The sequence below is a fragment of the Onychomys torridus genome, chromosome 8 (assembly GCF_903995425.1).
Source record: "Onychomys torridus chromosome 8, mOncTor1.1, whole genome shotgun sequence".
Taxonomy (NCBI): Eukaryota; Metazoa; Chordata; class Mammalia; order Rodentia; family Cricetidae; genus Onychomys; species Onychomys torridus.
The window spans coordinates 39,113,236-39,137,612 of record NC_050450.1 but is presented as its reverse complement, the minus strand read 5'-3'; the positions used below and the strand labels follow the sequence as shown (position 1 = coordinate 39,137,612).

Here is a 24,377-nt window from a genome sequence, read left to right as displayed (position 1 = left end):
CACTTAGGACCAGGAGGGATTTTCATTTATAACCTTTCCGGAATCAAGGTCTTCAGCTCTGATGATCTCTGAGAGTTACAGGTTCATTTCTGTCCTCAAGGCTCAAGGAGAGTTTGTTTTGTAACCTGTTCAGATGTTAGTGCTAGCAGTGTAACCAGCTGTCGTTAGTTTCCCCAGCTCTGCTCTCGGTAGTGGAGTGAAGAACACACCTCCTTTCCTTCTGTCTCTGACGGTACCTGCTTCTGTAATAACTGCCTAAATTATCGAAGCCAACCAAGGTCCTGATGGAGGTATTGCTTTGGTATGCTTCCATGGAAGGCTGCCTTTTTATTACACAACTCGTAATGCTTTTTTTTTCTTTGTAGTGCTGACGACTGAATCCAGGGCCTTGTACATGCTGAGGAGGAGCTCTGCCACTGAGCTCTATCTCCAGCCCTTAGGATTCAAATATCAAGTTAGAGATGAATATTTTATAGTAAACAATCTACTCATCACCGTAATAGCTTATATCTCCCCAGTCCTAGTTCCTTACCCCACTGGTTTGTCATTTTAGAAATTACTCTAAGAGCATTAATTAGACCCTTCTGTCTGAGGAAAGAATTAGAATTAAGCAGGCATTCGGCAAATGTTTCTTTTTCTTTTTTTTTTTTTTTTTTTTTTTTTGGTTTTTCGAGACAGGGTTTCTCTGTGTAGCTTTGCGCCTTTCCTGGAACTAGCTTTTGTAGACCAGGCTGGCCTCGAACTCACGAGATCCGCCTGCCTCTGCCTCCCGAGTGCTGGGATTAAAGGCGTGCGCCACCACCGCCCGGTGGCAAATGTTTCTTGATTGACTTCTTTTGACTCATCAGAGTAGTTTTATGTGTTTAAGTGTATTTGTAAGAAAAATAAGGCTTCAAATGAACCTCAGAATTTCTTATGTACCTAATGGCCATGAGCATGCTCAGTGCCCACTTTTTGATTTGCAAATACCATTCACCATCAAAAGGATTCAGGACTCCTTGAAGAAATGACTGATTGCATGTTTGGAGCAGGGGGAACTATAAGTGAACCTAGGGTATATGCTTATGAAAAAAATAATTTTAGAATTATTGATATAACATAGATGGACACAAGCACTAACTTGAAGGTGCATCCTTTGGCCAAACTTAGGATACTCCAAACATCAACAATACTCATGACAGGATTAGATGTCATATTTTCAAAAGGCTATGGAAAAAAACTTTTTATAGAGTTATTTGAAGAAAGCCATCTTTAAATATATACAAAGCAATAAGCTTAGAAAAATCATTTAACAACTGTCATTATTAAGTCTGGCAAAAATAATTGATTGATGGTAAAACCTACTACATGAAAAAGATTTAAGGAACATTGCATAACCCCAAAAGAACACAGCTATGAGTTGCAGAAGCAGCACCTGCTTCCATACTAAGCTCTGGCAGGAAGACTCCCCTTCATGCAAGCAGCAGCCCTTGTGACTTCTGCTGAGACCATCGATGCACACTTTATTATTTATGATACACTGCCAAAACCAATTAGTGGAAGTCTACAGAAATCTCTCATCTAAATTTACCTTCCTGTTTACAAAGAATTGAGAATAACAAGTTAGATCATACAGGCTTAGACAAATCTGGAGTTTGAGACATTGAAAATGATCATCGAGCTATACTTTTCAGATAGTCAATATGTTGGAACAAAAAGTGGGCTTTTTTTTTTTTTTTCAAGACACCTGAGACAGCCACATGCAAAGTGTGATCCTTTATTGAGAGAAATAGGGAAAAAAAAAAACTGTAAAAGACATTTGGGGAATATTCAGGGAAATACAAGATGAGAATAGGTATTAGATAATGTGGTATGCTTATTTTTCTTAGAATAGGTAAGATGTTGAATTTATATTTCCCTATCCTATGCATGCAAAAGATTTAAGTTGACAAGTCATAATGTCTGCAGGATATTTTAAATTGAAACTGTAGAATTGATCAGTGATTGTTGAATCCTCATGGTGTTTATAGAATTTCTCATTGGTCACCCTTTAAGCTTGTCTGTATGTATGTTTAAATTTAATAAAAAGTGAGGCAAAAAATGATTGTATAAAGTGATGAATGTGAGGTTTTTGTTCAGAATCCTCCTTTCTTATCCTCAGAGAATGTTTGTAATCAGTGGAAATGGTGGATTTGGCTCCCCTTTAAATGGAGTAAGCACACTCTGCCGTCTCTCCTACTGAATGCAGCTAATACCCAGGCCAGCTGTTCAGATCCCCTGAAAAATAATGGCAAGCAGATTAATGAAGGAAACACACATGAAACAAAACATCTGGCATGCTAGGCATTTCGGTGGAGTACAGTGGTGGCTGGACAGGCCAACTACATCTTTGAGCTCTCACCCTTCACTCTGGCCAGAGGAACTGAGAGCCAACAGTGGTCAGCAAGGTCTTCGTCACTTTATTTTGACTGTTTCTTTCTACTTGTGTTTGGATGTGGATGTGACATGAGGCCTAGAAAAAAACCCTAAAGCCTTGGATTTATAGTCAGAAGATTGGGAGCACCAGACACTCTTGGGATAGTGTGTCAGAAAAAAGGAAGCTCAGGAAAGTGATTTGTCCATAAAATCTTGGTGGCCCCATGATCCATGCATAGATTGGTGTCACTCTAACTATGTAGTCCATTTGTATTAGGGTTCTCCAGAGACACAGACCAGCAGAATGGAGTCTATATTCAAAGGGAATCCATTAGATTGGCTTACATGATAGAATTGGAGTAGTTCAGCAATAGCTGTCTCACACTAGAGAGGCTGAGAACCCAATAGTCCATGAAGCTGAGTGCCTCAGCCTCCCCAGTCTAGCACCAAAGGCCTAGAGGGTTCCTAGAGAGCCACTGGTCCTCATTGGGGAATCCCAGATGCTTTCTAGCTAGCTAAGCTAGTCTTGCTTATGTAGCATCACATGAAATGTCTCAAACAAGATGGAAGGTGGAGACAGACACCTGAGGTTATCCTCTGACCTCTGTATGCAGGCTGTGGCCTGCACATGCACATATGCTACCCATCTCCCATCAGAAAAAAAAAAAAATCCTTAATTTCTTTTGAGACTTCTTTGGCCCATAATTTAGAAGTGCATTGTTCAACTTCAGATTATCAGAAGACATTCCGAGCTGATTTCTAATTTAGTTCCTTTTTTTGTTTGAGAGTTTGTATTATTTCTATTTGTTATTTGCTGAGCTATGTTTTGAGGTTCAGAATGGCCTGTCATGGTAAGTATTTCAGTGTCAGTTTAAGAAGATACATTCATGTATTCTCTTTGTCTCTCTGTCTCTCCCTCTCCTCACCCTTTCTCTTGTTTTGGGTTTTGCATCTCTGTCATCTTTGAACTCTAATAATCTTCCTGTAGAATCTCAGACTTGTAGTTGCTAAGGCCTGGGCTCTGGCGTGGGCATCCCTTTCCCTCCTCTCCCATCCAAGCTCTAAGCAGGCCTGACTCTACTTGTCTTCCAAGATTAGATGAGATTGGATAGCATGGCTGTATACTGTCCTCTTCTTCTTACTATAGAGAGGAGACTGGAAAAGGCTGGAACTGTCTAATGATCATATTCTGATTCAAATGTTTCCAGTAACACCTTGCTCTTGGAGGCAAGCTTTTGCTTCAGAGACCAAGCTGAGGCATATTTCAAAGTGCTAACCTTTCTCTTCTCTGCCAATAGCATAAGGAGATTTTTTTTCTCCTTTGTCTTATTTTCTCTTCCTGTAACAACTTAGTGGAGAAAGAGTTTACTTTGGCTCACAGTTTACTGTCCATCGCAGCAGGAAAGTCAGGGTAGCAGGGGCTAGAAGCAGCTGGTCATGTGACATCCACATCCTGGAAGCAGACAGCAAAGGATGCCAACGCTCTGCTCATCCTCCCTTTCATACAGTCCAGGATCCCAGCACAGGTAATGGTGCTGCTACTGTTAGGATGGTCTTCCAACCTCAAAACAGTCAACATAATCCCTCAAAGGCATGGTTAGAGGCTAAATAATCTCACAGGTGTGTCTGGAGAAATGGGCATTAGGGGTAGGAGCAGCACATGGCCAAAAAGAAGGTAAGAAAGAGGAGAAAGAATGGAGAAGTCAAGACAAAGAGCACACAAGAAGGAAGAAAGGACCTTGGTGTCAATAAGGATTTTGATTGGAAAATGTTAGACTGATCTGGGTGTGGGAGCACACTCCTATAATCCCAGCACTTGAGAACTAGAGGCAGGTGGATTTCTATTAAGTTTCAGACCAGCCTGTTCTATATGATGCGCTCTGGAATAGTCTCAAAACAAGGGCTGGAGAGATGGCTCAGTGGGTAAGAAGAGTGCTTTGTGCCCTTCCAGAGGACCAGAGTTTGGTTCCCAGCACCCATGCCAGGGGGCTCACAACCACCTGTACCTCAGTCCAGGGAGTCTGACGCTCTCTTCGGACATTTGTGAGAAGCCTCACATGTGTGGCATTCACACACATAAATAAAACTAAATCTTTTTAAAACAAAAAGCTAGAGTTAAAAACTGTTTACACAGCTCACACAAATGCCTAGATGTGGAAAATCTAAAAGCAAAAGAATATGTGTCATTATGTAACCTCCTATCAGAGAAAAGTCACAAAGCCCCCAACTTCCAGGGAAAATCTCAAATCATTTCCAGAAGCAAAATTGGTCACCTCATCGTTGGATGATGTCACCAAGAAGACAATATCAACTAGACATTTGCATGTGTCCCAATGTGACCCTTAAAACAGTGACATGGCCTGTGATTGTATAGAAGAGGTAGAAACTGGCAAAACTGGCAGAAATACAAACTGAAATCTACAGTCAGGAGTTATTGGGAGTTATCAAATTAATACAAGGAGATGCTAGGAAGCTAGAAATTATTAGAATAACAAATCAAGGCTTTTGAAATGGGGGGGGGCATTCCTAGTATGTGGCACCCAAGAGCTGACAGCTACATATTCTTTTCACACACCCCCAAAGTCTTTACACAAATAGATACAGGAGTCTGCCCTTCAATTCCCTACCCCACTCCCCAGTACTGGCTAGCACACAAGTGGATGAGGGCAAATGTTTTCTAAGTGTAATGCTGCTTACAGGTTGGCTGTCTAAATTTAGAAAACACACATGCAAGACTTTCAGTTAAATTTGAATTCCAGAAAAATTTCCATATTTCTTTGGTGTGTCTCTTGCTTTATACTACAAAATGTTCCTGTTTCTCTGGATTTCAAATTTAGCTCAATGGCTAGTAATTTCTTCTGGAAACCATAATCATAGGAGAAAGGGTCACGATGATTGGGTAGGTGGGTGGGGCTCTTGGCTAAGTCATATCCCAAGGTAAGTTGGAAGAGGATGCCCCTTCTTCCCCATGGGTGCTGACTTAAGCAGCCACAGCCAGTGCTCTTAGAAGGCCCCCTGCCCCAGGAGCCTGGGGGCTCATCGCCAAGACGGGCTTGCCGATGTGACACATCTCTCCTGCCCAAGGTTAGGCTGGAGAGGAGTGTAGTCAAGGTAACGAACCAACACGGTCATGATATGCAAAACCACAGACGCTTTAATAAGTTATGAAAGCAAGGAGTCAAGTTTTACTATACAGAACAAAGACGCATCAATGGCTGTTGTCAGATAAAATTTTGTGATTTAAGTTGAGCACCGTGTTTGGCTCCATTCAGCGGCCGCCTGTCACACAGGAGTAGAGTCAGAATGTTACCTCGGACAAAGACATTGCTATTGAGCACCATTTATATACTTAAAACACACCCAAAAAGACAAGTCTTAAAATACAAATGTGAGGCTTATACGGGATTCCATGGGGTTGTCTAAGGGCTTTCTTCACATGTGGCCTGATTCTTCCTAAGAATGAAAAATGACTCCCAGGTGCCTCAGAAGTTTTTTTCTGAGTGATGTAGGACAGTCTGGGTGACAACATGGTGCTGGAAACTTCTGGAGGACACCTAATCTGCCTCTGGGATTACAAGAATGCCTCAGAAGTAAGAGCTGCTTTGAAAACTCAGGGTGGTTTCTAAGTCCATTCTCCAGATAGTCCCATGCTCAGGAACTCGCAGCTTCTCTGAGCCCAGTGGACATGGTTTGTTCCTTGGGCAGAGGTGTATGAGCACCACTAGCTCCAGAGAGGCCTGGAGGCCCATGGCCCAAGACACCAAGGATGTCATGTGGGACCTCATCTCCCTCAGGACATCTGTCTTGCTGGGGCTGTCCCACATGGGGCTTCTATGAATCAGACAATGGAGTGTCATTGTATCACAACCATTAGAATGGGTAACTCAGTCATATCCTGGCTACTATTAGTCTAGAATGTTCCTTCTCATTCTACCAAAGACAGGAAATACTCAGTTCTTCAGCCTGTGAGTAAACCCAGCTGACCTGGATTCAATAAATGAGGGCCAGCCATGGCGTTCATTCCCTGATTACAAGGAGGCAGGGAGGCAAAGCTGTTCTCGACCACATACTAGGGGAGATAGTCAAAGGACTTTTTTCCAATTTGGTTCTTTGGGAGCTGGGGCAGTGTAGGAATATGTGTGGGATGTGGGGGCAAGGTGTGTGTGTGTGTGTGTGTGTGTGTGTGTGTGTGTGTGTGTGTGTGTGTAGCGGGGGGTTCTGACCACTTCTGGGAGGAAAGTTAAGCACTATCTTAAACATTAGTCCAGCTGGCCTCTATGCTCTGACTTCTTTCCCAGACCATCCACATAGACAACTCCCCCGCCCACCCCGACACTTACACAAGCATACTGAGCACCTCGAAACTCAATGGAGGGTTAGCCACAATGGCATTGATTCAAGTCTCAGTATTCTTAACTCTGATTGGCAGGGCTGGGGGGGGATATCAACAAGAAAGAATAATCTAAGATCTACAGCTGGCGAGAACACAGAGCTTCGAGAACTTTTCTGCACACGAGAAGTCTCAGAATTATGGTTAGGCTAGGCCCAGCTAGGGAGCTAATGTACCCATGGCTCTTGCCAGATGGGATATTGGAGTGGCATGCTCGCAAAATGCCAGTGAATAAGAGCCAAAGTTCACCACCCTCCTATCATCTACCTCCTCCCTTTTATTTTCCCCCATTCACATCCGGTTCACCAAACATCATTCTACCACAAACAAAAGCTATCTAAGCTTCTAAAGAAAAAAGATAAAGTGGGGCTTCTACCCCCACCTGATACTTCCTATTACAGGCCATGTTGTCAGGTTCTAGTCCTTCCAAAGGTTGGAAATGGGCAAGGGCAACGGCAAGACTATAGGCAAAACCCATCCTCTGAACCTGAGGCCCCAGAGCCTGGCACCTGACCACCCAGATGGCAATACTGGGATCCCAGGAAAGGGAGAATCCTGGGTCTTGTGCCACATGCTGGGTCATTCCAGGAGAGTGCATGCAGAGTACATCCTTCTTCTCTGGGGCCTTGGCCCAGGCTGGCCAGAGAAGAATACTAGGGCTCTTCCAGCAGAACATGGGAGGCAGCAAGCCAGGCCAAGGTGAGTGGAAAGGAGAGAGATAAGTCCTTGCTGCCTTTGACCCAATGGCTCCTATTTGGAACTCATATCCCCCATTATAGGAGCCTCATCACTTTTCTGGAAAGAACGACATGGGTATACAACCCATGTTCAGCGGAGATCAAAACACTGCACACCATGAGCACCAGATGTTGAAACTGCACTAGACAACTAGTTAATAATTAAAACAGAGGCCAGAGGTTACAGCCTGGGGGATCTCGACCTAAAACTCCCAGGTCATCTCCTTCTTCCACCCTACAACTTCAAATATTTTGAGTACAGGAAACCCAGATGTCTGTCTATGCAACAGATGACAAGGCCAGGCTCGTAGGGAAGGAACACATGTCCCACCGGCAGCTATAGCTGGAGCTACCAACAGCCCTAGATGGGTGCTGCTCTCTAGTTGGTTAAGTCCTCTCTCTACTAGCTAGCACACTTATCCAATCATCTGCCTGGCCTTTGAGGTCATTTTGACTCATGACCTTCACTTCCGTGTACTCAACCTGACAATCAATCTCTTAAATAAAACATCATGTCACTTAAAAGTCCCCAGTGGTCTCATGCCTTGGTCTGAGGACTGCTCATCACCAAGGAAATGGAGGTTCTCAACCACTGCTTAGTAAGTTTTTCTCTCTGGGAGTCATCCCTCTTGACATCCTAGCATTGACAGAAACTGGGGAACGTTTCCACTCTAGACTTAAGACCACCACAAGATTTAGGTCATTCCTAGCCTGGAAAATACATGTTAGGCTGATTGTCACAACCCCCCCCCCCCCAATATATATTCTTTTGTACTATTTTCCAAACCTTTATGGAAGCAGGAATTTTGGCTTTGTCTCCCACAACATAGGATTTGCCATCCCATGGAATATATCTATAAGCAAGGGGAAAAAGCTGTTGATGCGAATCTTTCCATTTTATTAGAACTTTCCGGCCTTCTCTTTTTTCTGCACTGCATTAATGAGCTCCTGGATCCTTTGGTTCCTCGTCTTTACATATGGGCTCGGTCGTCGAGGGATCAGGTTGGGAGACTGGACCTCTTCATCCACACCATGGATCTTGTAAGGGACATCCACAGCATTGGTTTCTGGGTGGTCCTCAGTGGCACTGATGCTGGAGGCATTAAGGGGGACCTCCAAGGGAGGCCCTGGCGAAGGCTGCACCTGTGTAGCGACAGTGGGTCCCGGGAGTGTGGGCATGAACACCTCGATGTCGTTGTGCTTCCCGGGTGGAGGTTGCACACCTGTGTCCTCCGCGCTGCTGAGGTTGTGGGGTGGGTTGCAGGACTTGCAGCAGAGCTTGTTGTAGCTGGGGATGGAGCAATAACGAGACAAGACTTCCATCCTACAGAACATTGACTTGTCGCCTTGGCACTGGCCCTCTGAAAGAGAAGAGCGGAATAAATAACCAAAGGACAAGGTGAGGGGGACATGTACCCACCGCCGAGTGCAGATTGCTGGAGGAGGCGTGTGACAGAGTCCAGAGGCAGCGCAGAGGCAGTGAGCTTGTGTGGAGAGTCAGTGTAATTGCAGGGTCCAAGACTCTGAGCAGGGTGGCATCCACAGACCCCCCACACACACCTGGAGTGCTCCCCTCCTGCAAGCAATCCCTAGCAGAACCTGCTTTTTCAGTGTTTCTCTAAGGTTGAGACAGAAATGATGAGACTTTCTGTTCTTAAGAGAGACTCCAAGTTCAACCTTAAGGGGCGGGACTTAACCAGGTCTTCATGCTCGGTATCTCAGTGGAACCTCAATGTCATTTGGTGGCAGGATTTGACTCTGTAGTAATGTACAAGTAGTAACTATAACACAATTCAGCCCCTAAAGCTCAGCTCCCCCTCAGCTAGAGCCTCACTGTGTGCCACTGTCCTGAGCTGACTTCCCAAGGGGTTTCTGTCAGAGACTAAAGACGCAGACTTGTGCAGGTCTTTGGACACTTACCCAGACTTATCTGACATATCCTGTCTGGCCACTGCTCCATCCAGCCACGGCCCCACTGCACTAAACATTTCTGATGCATCAGGTATCTTATCACAGTGCTAGAAACTGACTAACTCAATAGCCAGGTCAATTCAAGGATTATCTGTAGAAGTCAGAAAGCTATACAGGGCCATGGGCCAGATCTATCCTTTTACCTGGTTTTATAAAGTTTTATTGAGACACAGCACATTCATTGGCCACTTTCCCACTGTAACAACAGTGGCGTAGCTGAGACAGAGACTGGATGGGCTCCAATGCCTAAAGTATTTGTTGTCTGGCTCTTTGCAGAAAATGTTGCTTGACTCTGGGTCAAGGGTAGCTCTTGATTAGTGGTTGGCCAAAGACAGTGTTCAGTGGATGGAGACAGCCCTAAGAGTTTGGATGCCCTTCTCAGGAGGCCCCCCTTCCACTTGGCTTACCAGGTAGATTTCGCTGTCTGACTTCCTCTAACTTAACTACACAACTTTAGTTTTGAAAAATTAAAACAAGCCAATGAGTGAATTAAAAAAAAAGCCACATCTTAAGAGCTTGGTGTGCCAATATCAACCAAGAAAAACATGTCAGTCAGCCCTCTGTGCCTACAGGCTCTACATCCTTGGATCCAGTTAACCATGGACAGGACTTGGGAAGAATACTATATGAACCAGATTCCTTTGTAGTCATTATTCCAAAAAACAACACAGTAAAACAACTATCTATAAAATGTTTACATTGTACTGTGAATTATATGGAACCTGGGGGTGATGCAAAGTGTTTGGGAGGATGCTGCACATATTATATGCAAATTCTAGACCATTTTATTTCAGCATGTAGCTGTCTGCAAGATCAAGGGATGGTTCCAATCCTTATTGAAAATACACCAGTGGTTTTTGTCTTTTTAAACAATACTGCTGACCAGACAGTTCTCCTAGATAAAGGAGCTGTCAATTACATTTACAGCAGGCTGAACTATGTGTCCTGAGGCTCTGGCTGGTAAAAGGTGGCCAAGATAATTTTGATTTTTATGATATTTGATCTTCCATTCCATTCCAGTGGCAACTAAATAGCAAGAACTCTTGGATTTTTTTAAGATAGGAGTTTACTATGTAGACCAGGCTGGCCTTGAACTCACAGAGATCTGCCTTCCTCTGCCTCCAAAGTGCTGGGATTAAAAGTATGCACCACCATGGGTAGCCCAAAACTATTGGCTTCCTAGGAATGATGATAAACCATTAGGAATGTACATGTTGTTCATAAAGTAACCTTAGAAGCTAAGCATGGCCAGTCCTGGTTAGCACTTGATGGGAGGCATTGTCACCGGTGTGCCCTCCCCAAGTCTTGGTGATATACGAATTCCATCTGGATCATCCATTGCTTCCTGGTAGTAGTTTTCCTGAATGCCTTTAAAACTCATCATTTATTTTAGGAGAAAATTGATATAGTGCTATTCATGGATTACAAGTATCCTAGGTAACCGCAGAAATGAATGCAGAGAAAAAGCAAAGTCAACTTTAAAATCAAGTTTCAGTTCACCAATCTCTAGGGGGATAGTCCTGCACAGAACTCTGAGTTAGAGAGAAAGTAACGTGTAACAGATGTTAGGAAAGGGACAAAGCAAGAATTTCTCCCTGATGTCATAAAGGGTAAAGAGAAGCAGGAGGGATCGCTTGGTGGGAGCAAACACATCATGGCACATAAGTGGTGGGTTCATGGACCCCATTCCATCATTCAAAAGCACATGAAACTCATTCATAAAGTGAGTAGTACCTTTCTTTCCATCATGGGCCTCAGATGTGCCCTGTGCAGGTGGCATCCTGGGCCATCAGGAGAACTAATACATGGTTCCCTTAGAGGGCAGCTAATCTGGACTCATCTCTGGAGAGATGGACTGAGGGATGCAGGGTTGTGGACACAGGTACCCTCATGACTCCCGTTTCTCTTCAGCGATGATTCCTTTGATTAACAAGCAGAGCTGTGGGCAGTAGACCCAACCACAGCTCCTGTGACATCTCTGGAGTCCAGGGCCTCGGCCTGGCCTGCCAATCCCATTTCTTAGACTCTGGGCCATCTCCTATTGTTCTTTCTCAGTGCCTCCTGACCTTTCTCACTGCTCCCTAGCACTGATAAACATGGGGCAGGAGTCCCACCCACAGGAGGTGAGGAAGTCCTTGATGAACCCTGACCCACTGCCTGGTCATTGTTGGTAGGTGAAAGGACACAGGCCCTGTGGCTATTGAGATCAGAACTTAGGAGGTACAGTCAGGCAGGGCTGTACACACACACACACACACACACACACACACACACACACACACACACGACCATTGCCCTGCTTTCCCAAGACCACACATATCCCCCATCTTGATAGGAACCTACTCTTTATGAACAGGCATCAAGGCAGGACAATGACCTGACAGTGCCTCAGGAGACATACCTGTACCCCACATTTCTGCTCTGATCCCAAGAAAAGAAGAAGCCAACCCAGGCAGCACCTAGGAGCAGAAAACCTAGACATCTCTGCAAGGTCCTCACTTAGCACTGGCAGCTCCACACTCAAGGTGGAGTGCAACAACCCTACTTTGAAAAATTCTTTGGTATGTGTGTTAGTGAAAGATGGACCCTAAACAACTAAGCTGGGCAGGGGGGGGGGGGGGGTGGGGGGCAACGAAGTCACTGGAACCAGAAACCAGGTGATGGATGCTACTGGATGGTGCCACATGACACCTCAGTGTGGCCTGCCAGGAAGGTGACGAGAACAAGCTGCCAGCTGACCAAACCCAAGCTCCCAGTTGAACTGAACTTTTATTGAGTTTATTTGTGGGACGCATGACAAGAGGTCTTTCCATCATTAGTAAGAATAAAAGGTCATTTTCACAGTCACTTTGGCACACACTAATGTCTCATGGAGAGAGAGAAAGAAAGAAGGAAAGAACAGAAAAGCAATGGTAACAATGAAACCTATGTAATACGTCATTAAGTACATACAAAATACTAATAAAATATCCCTGATAAACCAAAGTGCGTACAGACAGGAGGCAAATGCTCAGGACCGTGTTGCACCATCTGCAACCACACAGGTCTCTCACACTGCCTCGTCAAAGTTGGAAGTTAACAGTCGTGAGAAGATTAATTTGCAGTTACACACCAATTATTTACATAACAGTAATTAGTGCCAAGGGGAGGAGGAGGAGGCTTGGCTGCGTGGTCCAGCAGGAATTAGAGTTATTAACAGATGAAGGTGGCTGAGGCCAGGGGGCGTTGCTGGGACTGTCAGTTGGGAGTGCTACATTGGTCACGGCTAAGGACCCAGGTGTAAGGTCACCCTCTGGGTGTAAGGCCGCGCTGTGGGAGCTCCTTGTGGGAGTCTCCGCAAAACAGTCAGCGCCAACTGGCCAGGTGGGCATCAGAGGAGGACCCCTTTTGTCAGAGATAGATGGAGCGCCTGCTAAGTTCCTTCACATACAGATGGTTCAGAGAGAGAGCAAGGCCATCTGGATTTAGAAACCTTACCCTTGGCAAAAGGTGGGCAAAAATGGGTGGGGTCCCCCTAGATCTTCAGTGCCTGCCTCCTACCCGGATCACATCCCCCATTTGAGGCTGGAGTTAGCAGCCAATTCTGTTAGCTTTCAACTTTAAGGCATCTTCTACATAGTGTTTCTAAGCAAAAAAAAAAAAAAAAAGCAATAAAAATTGAGGTATTCTGTAGTTGTTCACACTGGTAGGTGAGGCACATCCATATCTGTCAGTCAGTCAATCAATCAATCTCACTTTCAATCCTCTGAACAGGTCATATGCACACGACAAGAAAAAGGCCATTGGAGCAAATGGACAGAGAATGGAAGTGGTGTGTCCATGATGTCCCATTGCAGGGACGTGTCTCCCCGCCTCCTCCTCCATATGAGAGGACAAGGGGTGGGGGCCAAGGGCCATGTAGGTTGGGTGCAAAGGCCGGACGGAAGCAGGCCATAGTTTCACAAGTCAGAAAGGACACACTCAGCAAAGGACAACAGCAGCAGTGACAGCAGCAGCAGCCGGGAAGCCCCTGACACCGCAGGAAACTTGGGGTCTGTCACCCCGGCACAGGAGATGCAAAAAACGCACACCGTAGAGACCCCTGTGGCCTCACCTCAATGGTGGTGGCGTCTGAAAGGGGATGGGGCTGGCTTCCCCTTGGAGTTGACCCGCAGCTTCAGCCTGGAGGGATGTGGCCCAATGAGGCAGTCGCCATGGCGAGGTGGTCACGCTCGCACAGTGGCCTCAGGCCCCTCCGGCACCACAACAGATCTTTGCCCCTTTACAAGCCATCACAAAACCAGGTCCTGGCCCCTTGACAAGAGGCCAGTGTCCCCAGGCCAGACCTCCTTGAGGCTGGCCCTCGCTCGCCGCCACCAAGTGGTACAACAAGCTCTGGAGGAGCAGCCAGGCACACAGGCCCAGAGAAAATAGATTCACCCAGAGAGCGCTCAGCAGGAGTCAGGGAAGCTTTCCATAGAGAGAGAGGAGGGGAGCCCAAGGCAAGCTCCACAAGGCGCAGGGCATGCACTGGAGGGCAGAGGCAGAGTTATAAACAGGTCGGTTACTTGACGAGATCTTCTGGATGGGTGAGTCAGGGTCAGGCCGGGACAGCCACTGAACCACGTAACTCTTCTTGGAGGGATCCGAGATGTTTCCTGGAAGGAAAAGTGGAGGCTGCAGCTGCCAGGGTATCACTAAAGACCACCACCACCACCACCACAATCATAACCACCACATCCAGAGCAAAGCAGCTCGCCTCCAGGCATCCTGCCCCCCCCCCCCCCCCCCCCCACACACACACACAATACAAAGGCATGGTTCCTCTTCCTGGATGAACTGGTCTAGTCTCTTGCCTGTCTGCATCTCCAGACCCAGCAATGTCTCTCCAATTGCCCATCTCAGGCCCGTCCACCTATTAATCCATGTCCTGTTCCTTCACTCTTTTTACCCTACCTTACTTCCCGGGTTCCCTGGCACTCAAGCTCTGTACTGGAGAAACCTGGTGAGGATGCCCAATCCTGCCACCCCTACCAGGACTGTCATCTGACATCTTGTACTCTGTCCTCTGTAGAAGAGAATAGTGGGGACAGAGTCTAGCCCTGAGTTGTTGTGTGGACCAAGATGTTGAAACGCATGTGATACTGGACCAGGCATCTGCACAGTGTTCTTGGCTGTTGTTCTCAAAGAACACAGGGCACCCTCTACCCACATGGGCATCCCCTTCCTACACTGGCATCTCTGTTGCATAGGCTACGCATGCCTGCTGGCAGTCCTGCTGCGCTGTGGTTCACTGTGGGTCATTGGAGTTTAGGGCTGTAATATCATGCCATGAACGCAGGGATGGGCTGAGACTCCTCCTCTATGCACACCAGGACTTGTCCAAGGACACCCATGTGTCACGCCCCTCCCCATGCCCCCATCCTATTTCTTTCTAGGAAAAGTCTCAGCCCTGGCTGGGAGTGCTCAAGTTCAAGTTCACTCATGGCAAGCCCAGTCATTTTGGAAGAAGAGCAGAATTTGATTGCACCAGGCCCCCACCTCCCCTCTCCTAGGCTGTTGCATGCTGGGGTCAGGGGTGGCACAGGGCTTACGGGGACAGGGCGCCAGCCTGCAGATCCTTGCTGTCTCAGGTCGCTCCTCCTGGCAGACACCAAAATTATCATCGGCGGTGCGGCAGAGTACTGGCCGTTCCTGGGTGCCATTGCCACAGGTTACCGAACACTGTAGGTACAGAACCATTAATCAAGGTCACCTCCCATACTGAGCCTCATTCTCCCCGTGGGAGATGGTGTGGGGCAGAAGGTGGGTCTTGTCCCATAGGGGCTGTCCTAGAATGTGCATGCTCATTTCTCAGGGCTACTGCAACACCAATACCTCTGGGTCCTCCCTTCCTCTGTAGTTGGAGATCTCTCCAGGTGCTACCAAGCCCCCGCGGTCCCACAACCCACGTATAAAATAATCACTCAGACACTTATATTACTTATAAATTGTATGGCCATGGCAGGCTTCTTGTTATCTACTTCTTTTATCTTAAATTAACCCATTTCTATTCATCTATAACTTGCCACGTGGCTTGTGGCTTACCTGTACCTTACATCTCTCTTGTCATGGTGGTGGCTCATGATGTCTCTCTCTCCCCCAGCCTTCCACCTCCCAGAATTCTCTTCTCTCTTGTCCCGCCTATACTTCCTGCCTGGCCACTGGCCAAACAGCATTTTATTTATACAGAGCGATATCCACAGAATTCCTCCCATGGTGTGGTTATGATTTGAGCATGTCATTCCAGACTTGTGTGTTGGAAGCTTTGCCCTCATTGTGGTGGTAATGGGGAGGGGAGCAAAACCTAGTGGGAGGCTTCTCCGGACCTGTTTGGTCCTCAGCTGCCTGCTTCTCCATGGCATCCCTTTCCCATGTATGCCATCATGGTGCCATATGTCGCAAGATTCTCCCTCATAAGGGTAAAGTTGATGATGCCAGCACCATGACCTTAAACCTTCAAAACCATGAACTCAAGAAGCCTCTTTATACAGAAACCCTCTACACTGCCATAAATCCCTATGGGGAGTCCCCAGGAAAGTAAAACCAGAATTACTATATGACCCATCGCTCCTAGGTTTATAACCAAAGGACTCTAAGTCAACATTCCACAGAGGTACCTACACATCTGTGTTTATATCTGCACTAGCCAGGAAGCAGATCCAGCCTACCTGTCCATCAACAGGTGCACGCAGAGAAAAAAAGTGGTCCACATGTGCATGTTTGTCGGGGGGTGGGGGGACTTATATGATGTGTAGGTGCACATGCATGGGTACACACGTGCATGCGGAGGTCTGAGGCCGACCAGAATCTTCTTGACCAGCCTCCACCTCATTCATCGAGTCAGGGTTTCTCACTGGAACTCTGAGTTGGCTAACACAGCTAGCTAATCTGGTTAGTGAGCTTGTACCTGGGATTCCACCCCTGACTCTGAGCTCTAAAACTATCTATAGGCAGGCTGCTATGCCTAGAAGGCATTTACATGGGTGCTGGGGAATCCAAACTCCAGTCTTCCTGCTTGCACAGCAAGTGCCTTAACCACCAGAGCTGTCTTCCTAGTTCCTACACAGTGCAATTTTATTCAGCCATAATTCTGTTTCTCCCCATATGTGGAGCTGTGTGTACGTGTGCGTGTGCGTGTGTGTGAAGGTCATGACACTCTTGAGGGGCGCTATTTGGGAAGAGGAAAAAGGAAGGGGGAGGGCAATGGAAAAGGGAAATGAATTAGAACACGTGTGTGAGGATGCCATAAAGAAACCCTTGACTTTGTGTGTCAACTTCAAAGTAGAGCGAGGCTAATTTGGACAATGGAGGAAAGCAATGCCACTCTACAGAGAGAACATAAAGCAGATCTGCCACAGCCTTCCCCACAAAAGGTGCTCAAGCACCTCACTATGGTAACGGAAAATGGTTTAACACACTTCTCTAGTTGGAGGATGCCCAGGAAAACCTGAAGTAGACTGGGACCCCTGCAGCATCTCTGATCCGGTCCCAGAATCTTTGGTGGTCCCTCCTCTAACTTTCTCTCCAAACACAAGGCTCCAGTACCCTCTAGCCCCACACCCCACACTTCATGACCCTGGGGAGGAACCAGAGTGCATTCATACCCTGGCTCCTGGCGATGTGCTCACTCAGCCTAGTCCTGCATCCTTACCGTGAATGTGGGGGAGAGTCAACTCAGCCAACTTGGGATTCTCAAACTCTTCACATTCCTAAGCAACAGCTTGTTTTAAGGACTGGCTCTTGTGCAATTCCTGGGGACCTAACTCCTGGAAGGTTCTGAGTGATTAAAAAAAAAGCTCCTGCATGCTTGAGGCCTTGGGGCAGGCCGTGCCAGCTTTGCTAGGCAGCTTACACCAGCAATGCAATTTATGTATGGTAAATAACTGCTTTCTATCCTTCTGGGATCTGAGGTCCATCACCATGTAGCTGGTTCCCTGATGGAAACCCTGGACTTCCAGGCTGTGGTTCCCATGATGCCCTGAAACCTGAGCTGTGGCCTGAGGGGACCGGAGTTCTATCACAACTGGACTCATCCAAGCTCAGTTTGGGGTCACGGGCACGGAGCCAAGAAAACGGCTTACCTGGGACCAGGACCCGGCCCGCCACCGCCCAGGGCAGAGCTCACGGTTGCAGGCCCTGCGGCTCTCAGGACGGTGGTCATTGCAGTGTTTGGTGTGCACGGAGCGGGTGGTGTTGTTGTGCAGGGGTTGAATACAGCGTACGGAGCGCACTTGCATGCCGGTTCGCCCACAGCTCTGACTACAAGGCTCCCATTCACCGGTGACCCACCTGCCAGGGCAGAGTGGCAGGTGGTCAGGGAACCAGTCTGGCTGTGGCCCAGGTGGGCAATGAGAACAGAGATGGCAGCTTGTTCAACTCCACTGCCACTGAAGCACTTTCTCGTTTTCACAAAAGCACCCGCCATGTGGGCAGGCTTGCAGGGAGAGGAAACCGAGGCTCAGGTGAGTCTGACAGGCTCTGTTGGGCCTAGTGGCCTCAAGCGTTTTGCCACCCATCTATTCCCTCAGGGTCCTTATTCTGACTACAGTTTCATCTTCTGATGGTGTCATGAACCCTCCCCAGCAAAGCTCAGTAGCACTGTGGAGTCCCTCTACCTAGCCACCTTCCCTGACCTGGGCCCAGAAATGCATCCTGCCAGGGTCTGAAGGTCTGAGAATCAGCACTGTTGCTTAGAAACATCTAATACAGCCCAGGCCCTCCGTGCCTCAGTTTCCCCACCTAAGTGTTAACATTCTCTCTCTCTCTCTCTCTCTCTCTCTCTCTCTCTCTCTCTCTCTCTTTCTCTCGGTTTTTTTGAGACAGTGTTTCTCTGTGTAGCTTTGCGCCTCAGGCTGGCCTCAAACTCACAGAGATCTGCCTGCTGCCTGCCTCTGCCTCCCGAGTGCTGGGATTACAGGCGTGCGCCACCACACCGCCCAGCTCATTTTCTGTCTTTTATGAGATGCTTATGGAGCTTCCAGTCAGTGGGTCAGAAGTGGGCCTGCACCTTTAACCTATGGTATGGTGGCTGAAGAGCCTAACACCCCATGAGATGCCAGGCCCAGGGTTTCTGGGGGGGGCCTGGCTTCATTCCTCCCTCCATGGTGTGCCCTGGGCTGTGCCCCCTCCCAGCACTCACACAGGCTGGGAGCATTCTTGAGGGTTGCAAGCTCGGCGGATGGCTTTGGGCTTGGCGAGGGCGCTGCAGAAGGCTCGGTGTACCATCTTGCTGTCCAGCCTCCGGCGGCAGCCATACTTAGTGAACTGGGACCCTGAAGACAGAGAGCTTGAAGGGGCTCAATGGGGCAGTGGGATCCTCAAGGGGGCTTGGAGAGGTGGGGCCCCCACCAGCAGTATTAGCCCCGTTCCCCTCTCTCCTCTCTGCTTTTTTTCTTCCTATACAGTCACATTGGCTTTGAACTCATTCTTTGTCCCAGTATGCCCGCACACCTGGAATCCTGCTGCTGCTGCCCTCCAAGGGCTAAGACTATAGGCTTGTGCCACCATGCTCTATTTCTCCTTGCTCTTAAAATGACATGGAGGGTGAGGAGGGAGCCTTGGAGATATCGAGCAAGGAACTCACCCTTCACCCCGTCAGAGGAAGGGCAAGAATGTAGGCTCTCTTGATGGCTTCTGGGGTCACAGGGATGACCCTGTTCCCTCCCATCACTTGGCCATTTGCTCTACCTTAGGGTCTGAGACAAAGCAGGATTTGATCAACACAGGGCACCTGGTCTGCGTGGCACCTTATTATCACCGGCTCCTGCAGTCTTTCTCAGTGCAGTGCTGTTCTTCCCCAAGAAGAGTGGGAAATATCTAGGGTATCTAGTGCACAGAGGCTGGGGGTACTGCTCAACCTCCTACAATGCAAGACACCCCACCCAGGACAGAGAATAATGGAACCTGAATTTCCATAGCACCTAGCGAGTATTCAAGAGAATCTAAGCCCAGCCAGGCAGCCTGCTCTAGTCCCGGGCATCCAAAAGCATCTTGGGAAGCAAAGGATTAAGTGCCACTGACCCATGAAAGTGGGGGCAGGGAGCAGTGAGATTGTGCAGATTTCCCCTGGGAAGCACTGTGTTCAGGAAAAGCACTTGCTGGGGATTAGCCAAGGATGTGAAAGGCCTGGTCTCCATCCTGCAGTACTATCTGGAGGGGGTAGGGCCTGTAAGAGGTCACTGGGGGGTGTGCTCTTCAAAGGGGAGACTGGGAATCCAGCCCTCCCCTCCCTCTCTTTGCTTCCCAGACACCTGCTAGGCTAGGCAGGTAAGACAGGTGAGCAGCTTCTTTGATGTATATCTGTTCCTGCCATGATCAGCTACCTCAACACAGCCCCAAAGCAATGGGAGCTACTAGCCATGGGAAGAAGCCTCCAAAATTGTGAGTGGAAATACAGTTTTCTTTTTTATAAGCTGATTATCTCAAGGGTTCATTACGATGACAGAAAACAAACACTACCCCAAGGCTGGTATGGCCAAGGCAGGGAGGTAAGGCATGGAACATCAGTGTGCCCAGGGGCTGCTGGCCTGGGCCTCAGAGGCCACAGGGAGAATTTTAGCTTTTGTCTCACAAAAGGAGGGAGCTACTGGAGGTGTTACAACACAGGACAGGGAAGGTTCACACCTTTATTTTAGTTTTCCGTTTGTATGTGTGTGCATGTGTGCAATCTGTGGAGGCCGGAGGTTCATGTCAACAATCATCCTTGATTCCTCTTCCATTTTATTTATTGACACAGGGCCTCACAATCAAATCTAGAGCTTGCCAATGTGGTTAGTATTGATGAGCAGCTTGCTCTGGGGAATCCCCTACTCTCTTGCTTTCCAAGGCTGGAATTATAGGAGATCCCCCATGCCGGTCCCACTTCTGCATAGGTTCTGGGGATCTGAACTCTGGTGCCCATGCCCTCAAGGCAAGCACATTAACCACTGATCTGTCTCTCCAGCCCTGATTCATTCTTTTAAAAGTCGAATTCTTTGAGGTCAGTGGAGTCTACTTTTCCTCTATCTCTCCCAGCCCCCAACTCTGGATTGATCAGGTTTGTGGGGTTTTTCTTAGGGAAATGAGCTCCCCAGAAGTGTCCCCAGGGCTTCTGGGGTCTTGCTAGTACTGCTGCCTGCCCCACTCAAGGGTCAGCCTCCCACCAGACCGCCTCACTATCCACATACTAATGCATTCCACGCTGGTGTGACCCAAACCCGACAGGCCGTTCTGGCTACATTTTGTCTGCTGTCTCAAGCACCTGCCCTTCCCAACTCATGGACTTTTCCCAGCCTAGGTTAAGCCTTTGATCACTCCAATGGAGGCCCCTGCTGTGCTGTTCCCCCAGGCACTTCTCATATCTGTCACAGGACAAACTCACTGGCCTCAGAGTTGCAGTCAGGAGGCACTGTTGGCCCAGGAAACTTCACTGGGAAGCCCATTCAACCAGCCCCAACCTCCTCTAGGCTCACACTGAGTCTCAGCCCAGGGGTATCCCACCTCCAATCAAGCCCCAGCAGTGAGAACCCCCCTCACCTCCACCGCAGGGCTTGGAGCAGGGAGACCACTTTTTCAGGGCCCACTCATGGCGCACAGAGTCGTCTTCCAGGACATTGTTGTCATCGACATTGAGCGAGTCCTCGTGGATCATGTATTTGTATGTCAGTGAGATCCGAGTGTCTCCTTCGGGGATAACCTGGGCCCACCCCAACATGGTTATGAGAATGTCTGGCCAGCTTTTCATCCCCCCTCTATAGCCAACTTAGAGGCATCGGGTAGACTGACAACCAGGGGAGATAGACAGTCCCTAACTTATGATGGTCATCTTTAGTGGCTTTTCAACTCACAACAACACTTAAGAGTTTGAAATTTAGACCTTTTCCCTGGCTGGTGGGATGTGGTGCAAGCTTCTTGTGATGCTGACGGCGGTAGTGAATACTGGTTGTGGTTTATGCAGCCAATAAAGTTTTGTATGACATGTTTATGAAGATTAAACCACTAAGGAGAATCTATATAGAGTTAGGATCTCACAGGCTACAACATTGAAACAATTTTTTAAATTACATTTTATTGATTTATTTTTCATGCATGCACTCATTCAGGCCATAGAGGCCTGAAGCAGGTATCGAGTCCCTAGGAGCCAGAGTTATAGGCATGTGTGAGCTGCCTGCTGTGGGTGCTGGGGCACAAGTTCTAGTCTTCTGGTAGGGCAGTGAGTACTCTTACCTTCTGAGTCATATCTCCAGCCTTCCCTCTCTTTCCAGCTCACCCTCATTTTTGAGACAAGGACTTGTTAAGTTGGCCAGTTGGCTGGAACTTGCTATGTAGACCTTAAATCGTCTATGAAATCTGCTATGTAAACTTGCTTTAATCTTCTGGCTGTGCCTCCTGAGCTGGGATTGCAGGTGCCTGACTCCATGCCTGGTTCAGTGTGTTTGTTGGTTTTTGGTAAATAAACTATATCACTCAAGCAATTCATTAAAACTAAAAATTTTAAAGTGACTTGAAAATCCAGCCCCCTCAGGATCCTCCATAACCAGGAGCAGTCTTGTGATCCTACACCCAGGGGACCTACACCCAGGGAAGCCAGCACTTCTTAGACCCAAAGTCCAGTGTGACTGGTTTCTAATCTCTCAGGTATGAGAATTTCAGTGCAATGGCAGAGGTTAGTGGATCTGATGGTATAAACTGTGACTGTCATTCAAATAGAAAAACATGGAAACCTCTAGAGAGGAGACTGTCCACCATCAGTGAGAGCTGGTGCAGGAAGCAGAGCCCTGGTGTATGGGCCCATGCCCACTCATGGCTGACTTGGAGGTGGAGACCATGGCAGAGAAAGAGGCTGCTTAGAGCAAAGGCTGAAGAGTGCAGAGGGAGCTTGGGTGTCCCAGGACCTCCCATCTTTCCCTGGGGCCGTGTGCACCCATGGTCTGGCACAGCACTCACCAGTACAGTGATGCTTCCATGGAGTGGGCCCATGGTCTGCAGCGTCTCCCTCTCATCCTCATTCCTGTATTCCCACTCCACACCCATGGCAATGAAGGATCGAGAATTGGGGTCCAGGTGGTTCTCCTCATTTAAGATGAACTTGCCTGTCTCCAGGTTCTTGACGGCTGAGAATGGTAAAGGAAGCACATAGTTACTCCAGCATGCTGCTACTAGTGGGTAGGAGAGGGGTTTCCAGCTGCCCCCCCCAGCTGCCACTGGGGGTCTGTCTTTGCTAATAGTAGCCCAACTTGCTTTGGGAGTCACACCCTGCTCTTGGTTGCTCTACAGAGATCAGGCTAACCTCTGCATGGGACCTACTGCCTATCCCAGAGCCCTTTGGACAGGGTGGTCATCCACTCTTTTGCAAACTGGAGGAACATGGCCTGTCTGGGACATAGGGCTGCAGATGCTGCCAGAGGAGCCCTCTGATCTCAAGCTCTGACCTCCCCCAGAAGATGCATGTATGAAAGCCCAGGAAGTGGACTGGGACAGGTGGACTAGAGCCGAAGCACATCTGTCATCAGGGCTGTTGACCTCAGGACTTGGCCACACGACCCAAGCTTTTGAACTTCGGTACTCTGCTCTGACCTTTGGTACTCTGCCCTTCCCAGAAGAACCGGGTCTCACAGATATCGAGACAGTTGGCTCTGACTCACACAGATGGTGGCTGGTGGTGTCGGCCTCCTGGATGAGCAGGTGTCTGGCTCCAGCAGGGATCTCAAACATCTTGATGTACTCTTTGAAGGTAGAAAGGAAGTCAGATGAGAAACCATTCCAATGTGCATTCTCCAGGAGAGGCCTGCCCTCCAAGGCAGCTCCATCATTGGCACTCCTAACTGTACTTGGTAGAAGAGGGACTGAATGGAAAGCCCTGATATGCCCTACCCTGTATTTCTCATCTTCAAAATCCCATGTGTCTCAATGCTGCCTCCTCCACTGAACATCTAGGTGGGAATCCGGTCCCCAGCCATGCTGGAAGGGAGGGAGGCCCCAGGCAAGCCACATGGCCTATCTGTACCTCAGTCCCTCCATTTGCAAACCATGTTAGAACCCCATGTGCAGGAGTGGCGGGGCCAGTGCTGAGCACCTGGCCCACAAGGACATTGCTGGCTCACAACTCCTCACCAGGGCCTACATGCTTGCTCTGTGGCCTTTCACAAGAAAACCAAAGAGGTGTGTCTCCATGTCAGAGACAGAGATGTGGTCGGCTGCTGTGGGCCAACCCATAGGGTGCTGGGTCATATGGAAGCACAGCATCAGTACCAGGCTGCTGTGTTTTGGGATGAGGCTTGTGGGTGTCCCACATGGACTAGATTCAGGAAAGTCCTGATGGTAGCCATCTGTGGGCAGGAGAGAGGGAGAGAGCAAATAACATGCAGCTGGGCCTCCTGGAGGGCTGAGGGGACTGATTTTTGTGCGCGGGCCCTGATCCCAGGCTTCTAAGGTCCATCTGTAACCTAGGCCCTGTTCTCCATCCTCCACACCCATTGTGGCTTAGACTCAAGATCCCCAATCAGGTTCCCTTTTCCCCGACCCTCACAGCGCCAAGCCCCAGTCAAGGGCCTATAGAGAGTCCTTCCCGGGAGTGAGGGCATTTGGGCCCTAGCCCACAAGGTGCTGTTGACATTCCACCCCAGGGCAGAAGATGGGCTTCTCACCTTGCTTCCTGGGTGACCTCGTGAACGTGCCCTTCACCACTTTACAGTGGGTGTTGTCGCCTCCACACACCCCACACTTGTCCTCCTGCTTGCGGGAACCGATCACCCCATCACAGCCCACTTTCTGCCGGGCAAGAGAGGGCAGGAGAGGGATCCTTTGAGAACTTGTCCTTTCTTGTTCCCGAGTCCCCCAACACCCACAGTACGGGATCCCTCCCACAGCCGGGATCTGTATATCCC

The 24,377-nt window shown here is 48.4% G+C and overlaps 1 protein-coding gene across 2 annotated transcripts in view; it reads right to left on the bottom strand.

Moving 5' to 3' along the window:
• Positions 1-6,600: 6,600 nt before the first annotated feature.
• Positions 6,601-24,377, bottom strand: part of Adamts2 (ADAM metallopeptidase with thrombospondin type 1 motif 2) — a 209,083-nt gene continuing 191,306 nt past the window's right edge. The window contains exons 14-22 of one of the 2 annotated variants that reach the window (XM_036198014.1): positions 24,138-24,261; positions 23,136-23,216; positions 22,438-22,604; positions 21,028-21,187; positions 18,653-18,785; positions 17,595-17,802; positions 15,066-15,195; positions 14,040-14,129; positions 6,601-8,882 (exon numbers count right to left, since the gene is read on the bottom strand). In XM_036198014.1, the coding sequence (XP_036053907.1) occupies positions 8,422-8,882; positions 14,040-14,129; positions 15,066-15,195; positions 17,595-17,802; positions 18,653-18,785; positions 21,028-21,187; positions 22,438-22,604; positions 23,136-23,216; positions 24,138-24,261 (1,554 nt within the window). In that variant the 3' untranslated portion in view covers positions 6,601-8,421. Of the gene's footprint in view, positions 8,883-14,039; positions 14,130-15,065; positions 15,196-17,594; positions 17,803-18,652; positions 18,800-21,027; positions 21,188-22,437; positions 22,605-23,135; positions 23,217-24,137; positions 24,262-24,377 lie in introns of those variants that run through there. The other variant, XM_036198015.1, reaches the window with a different exon arrangement.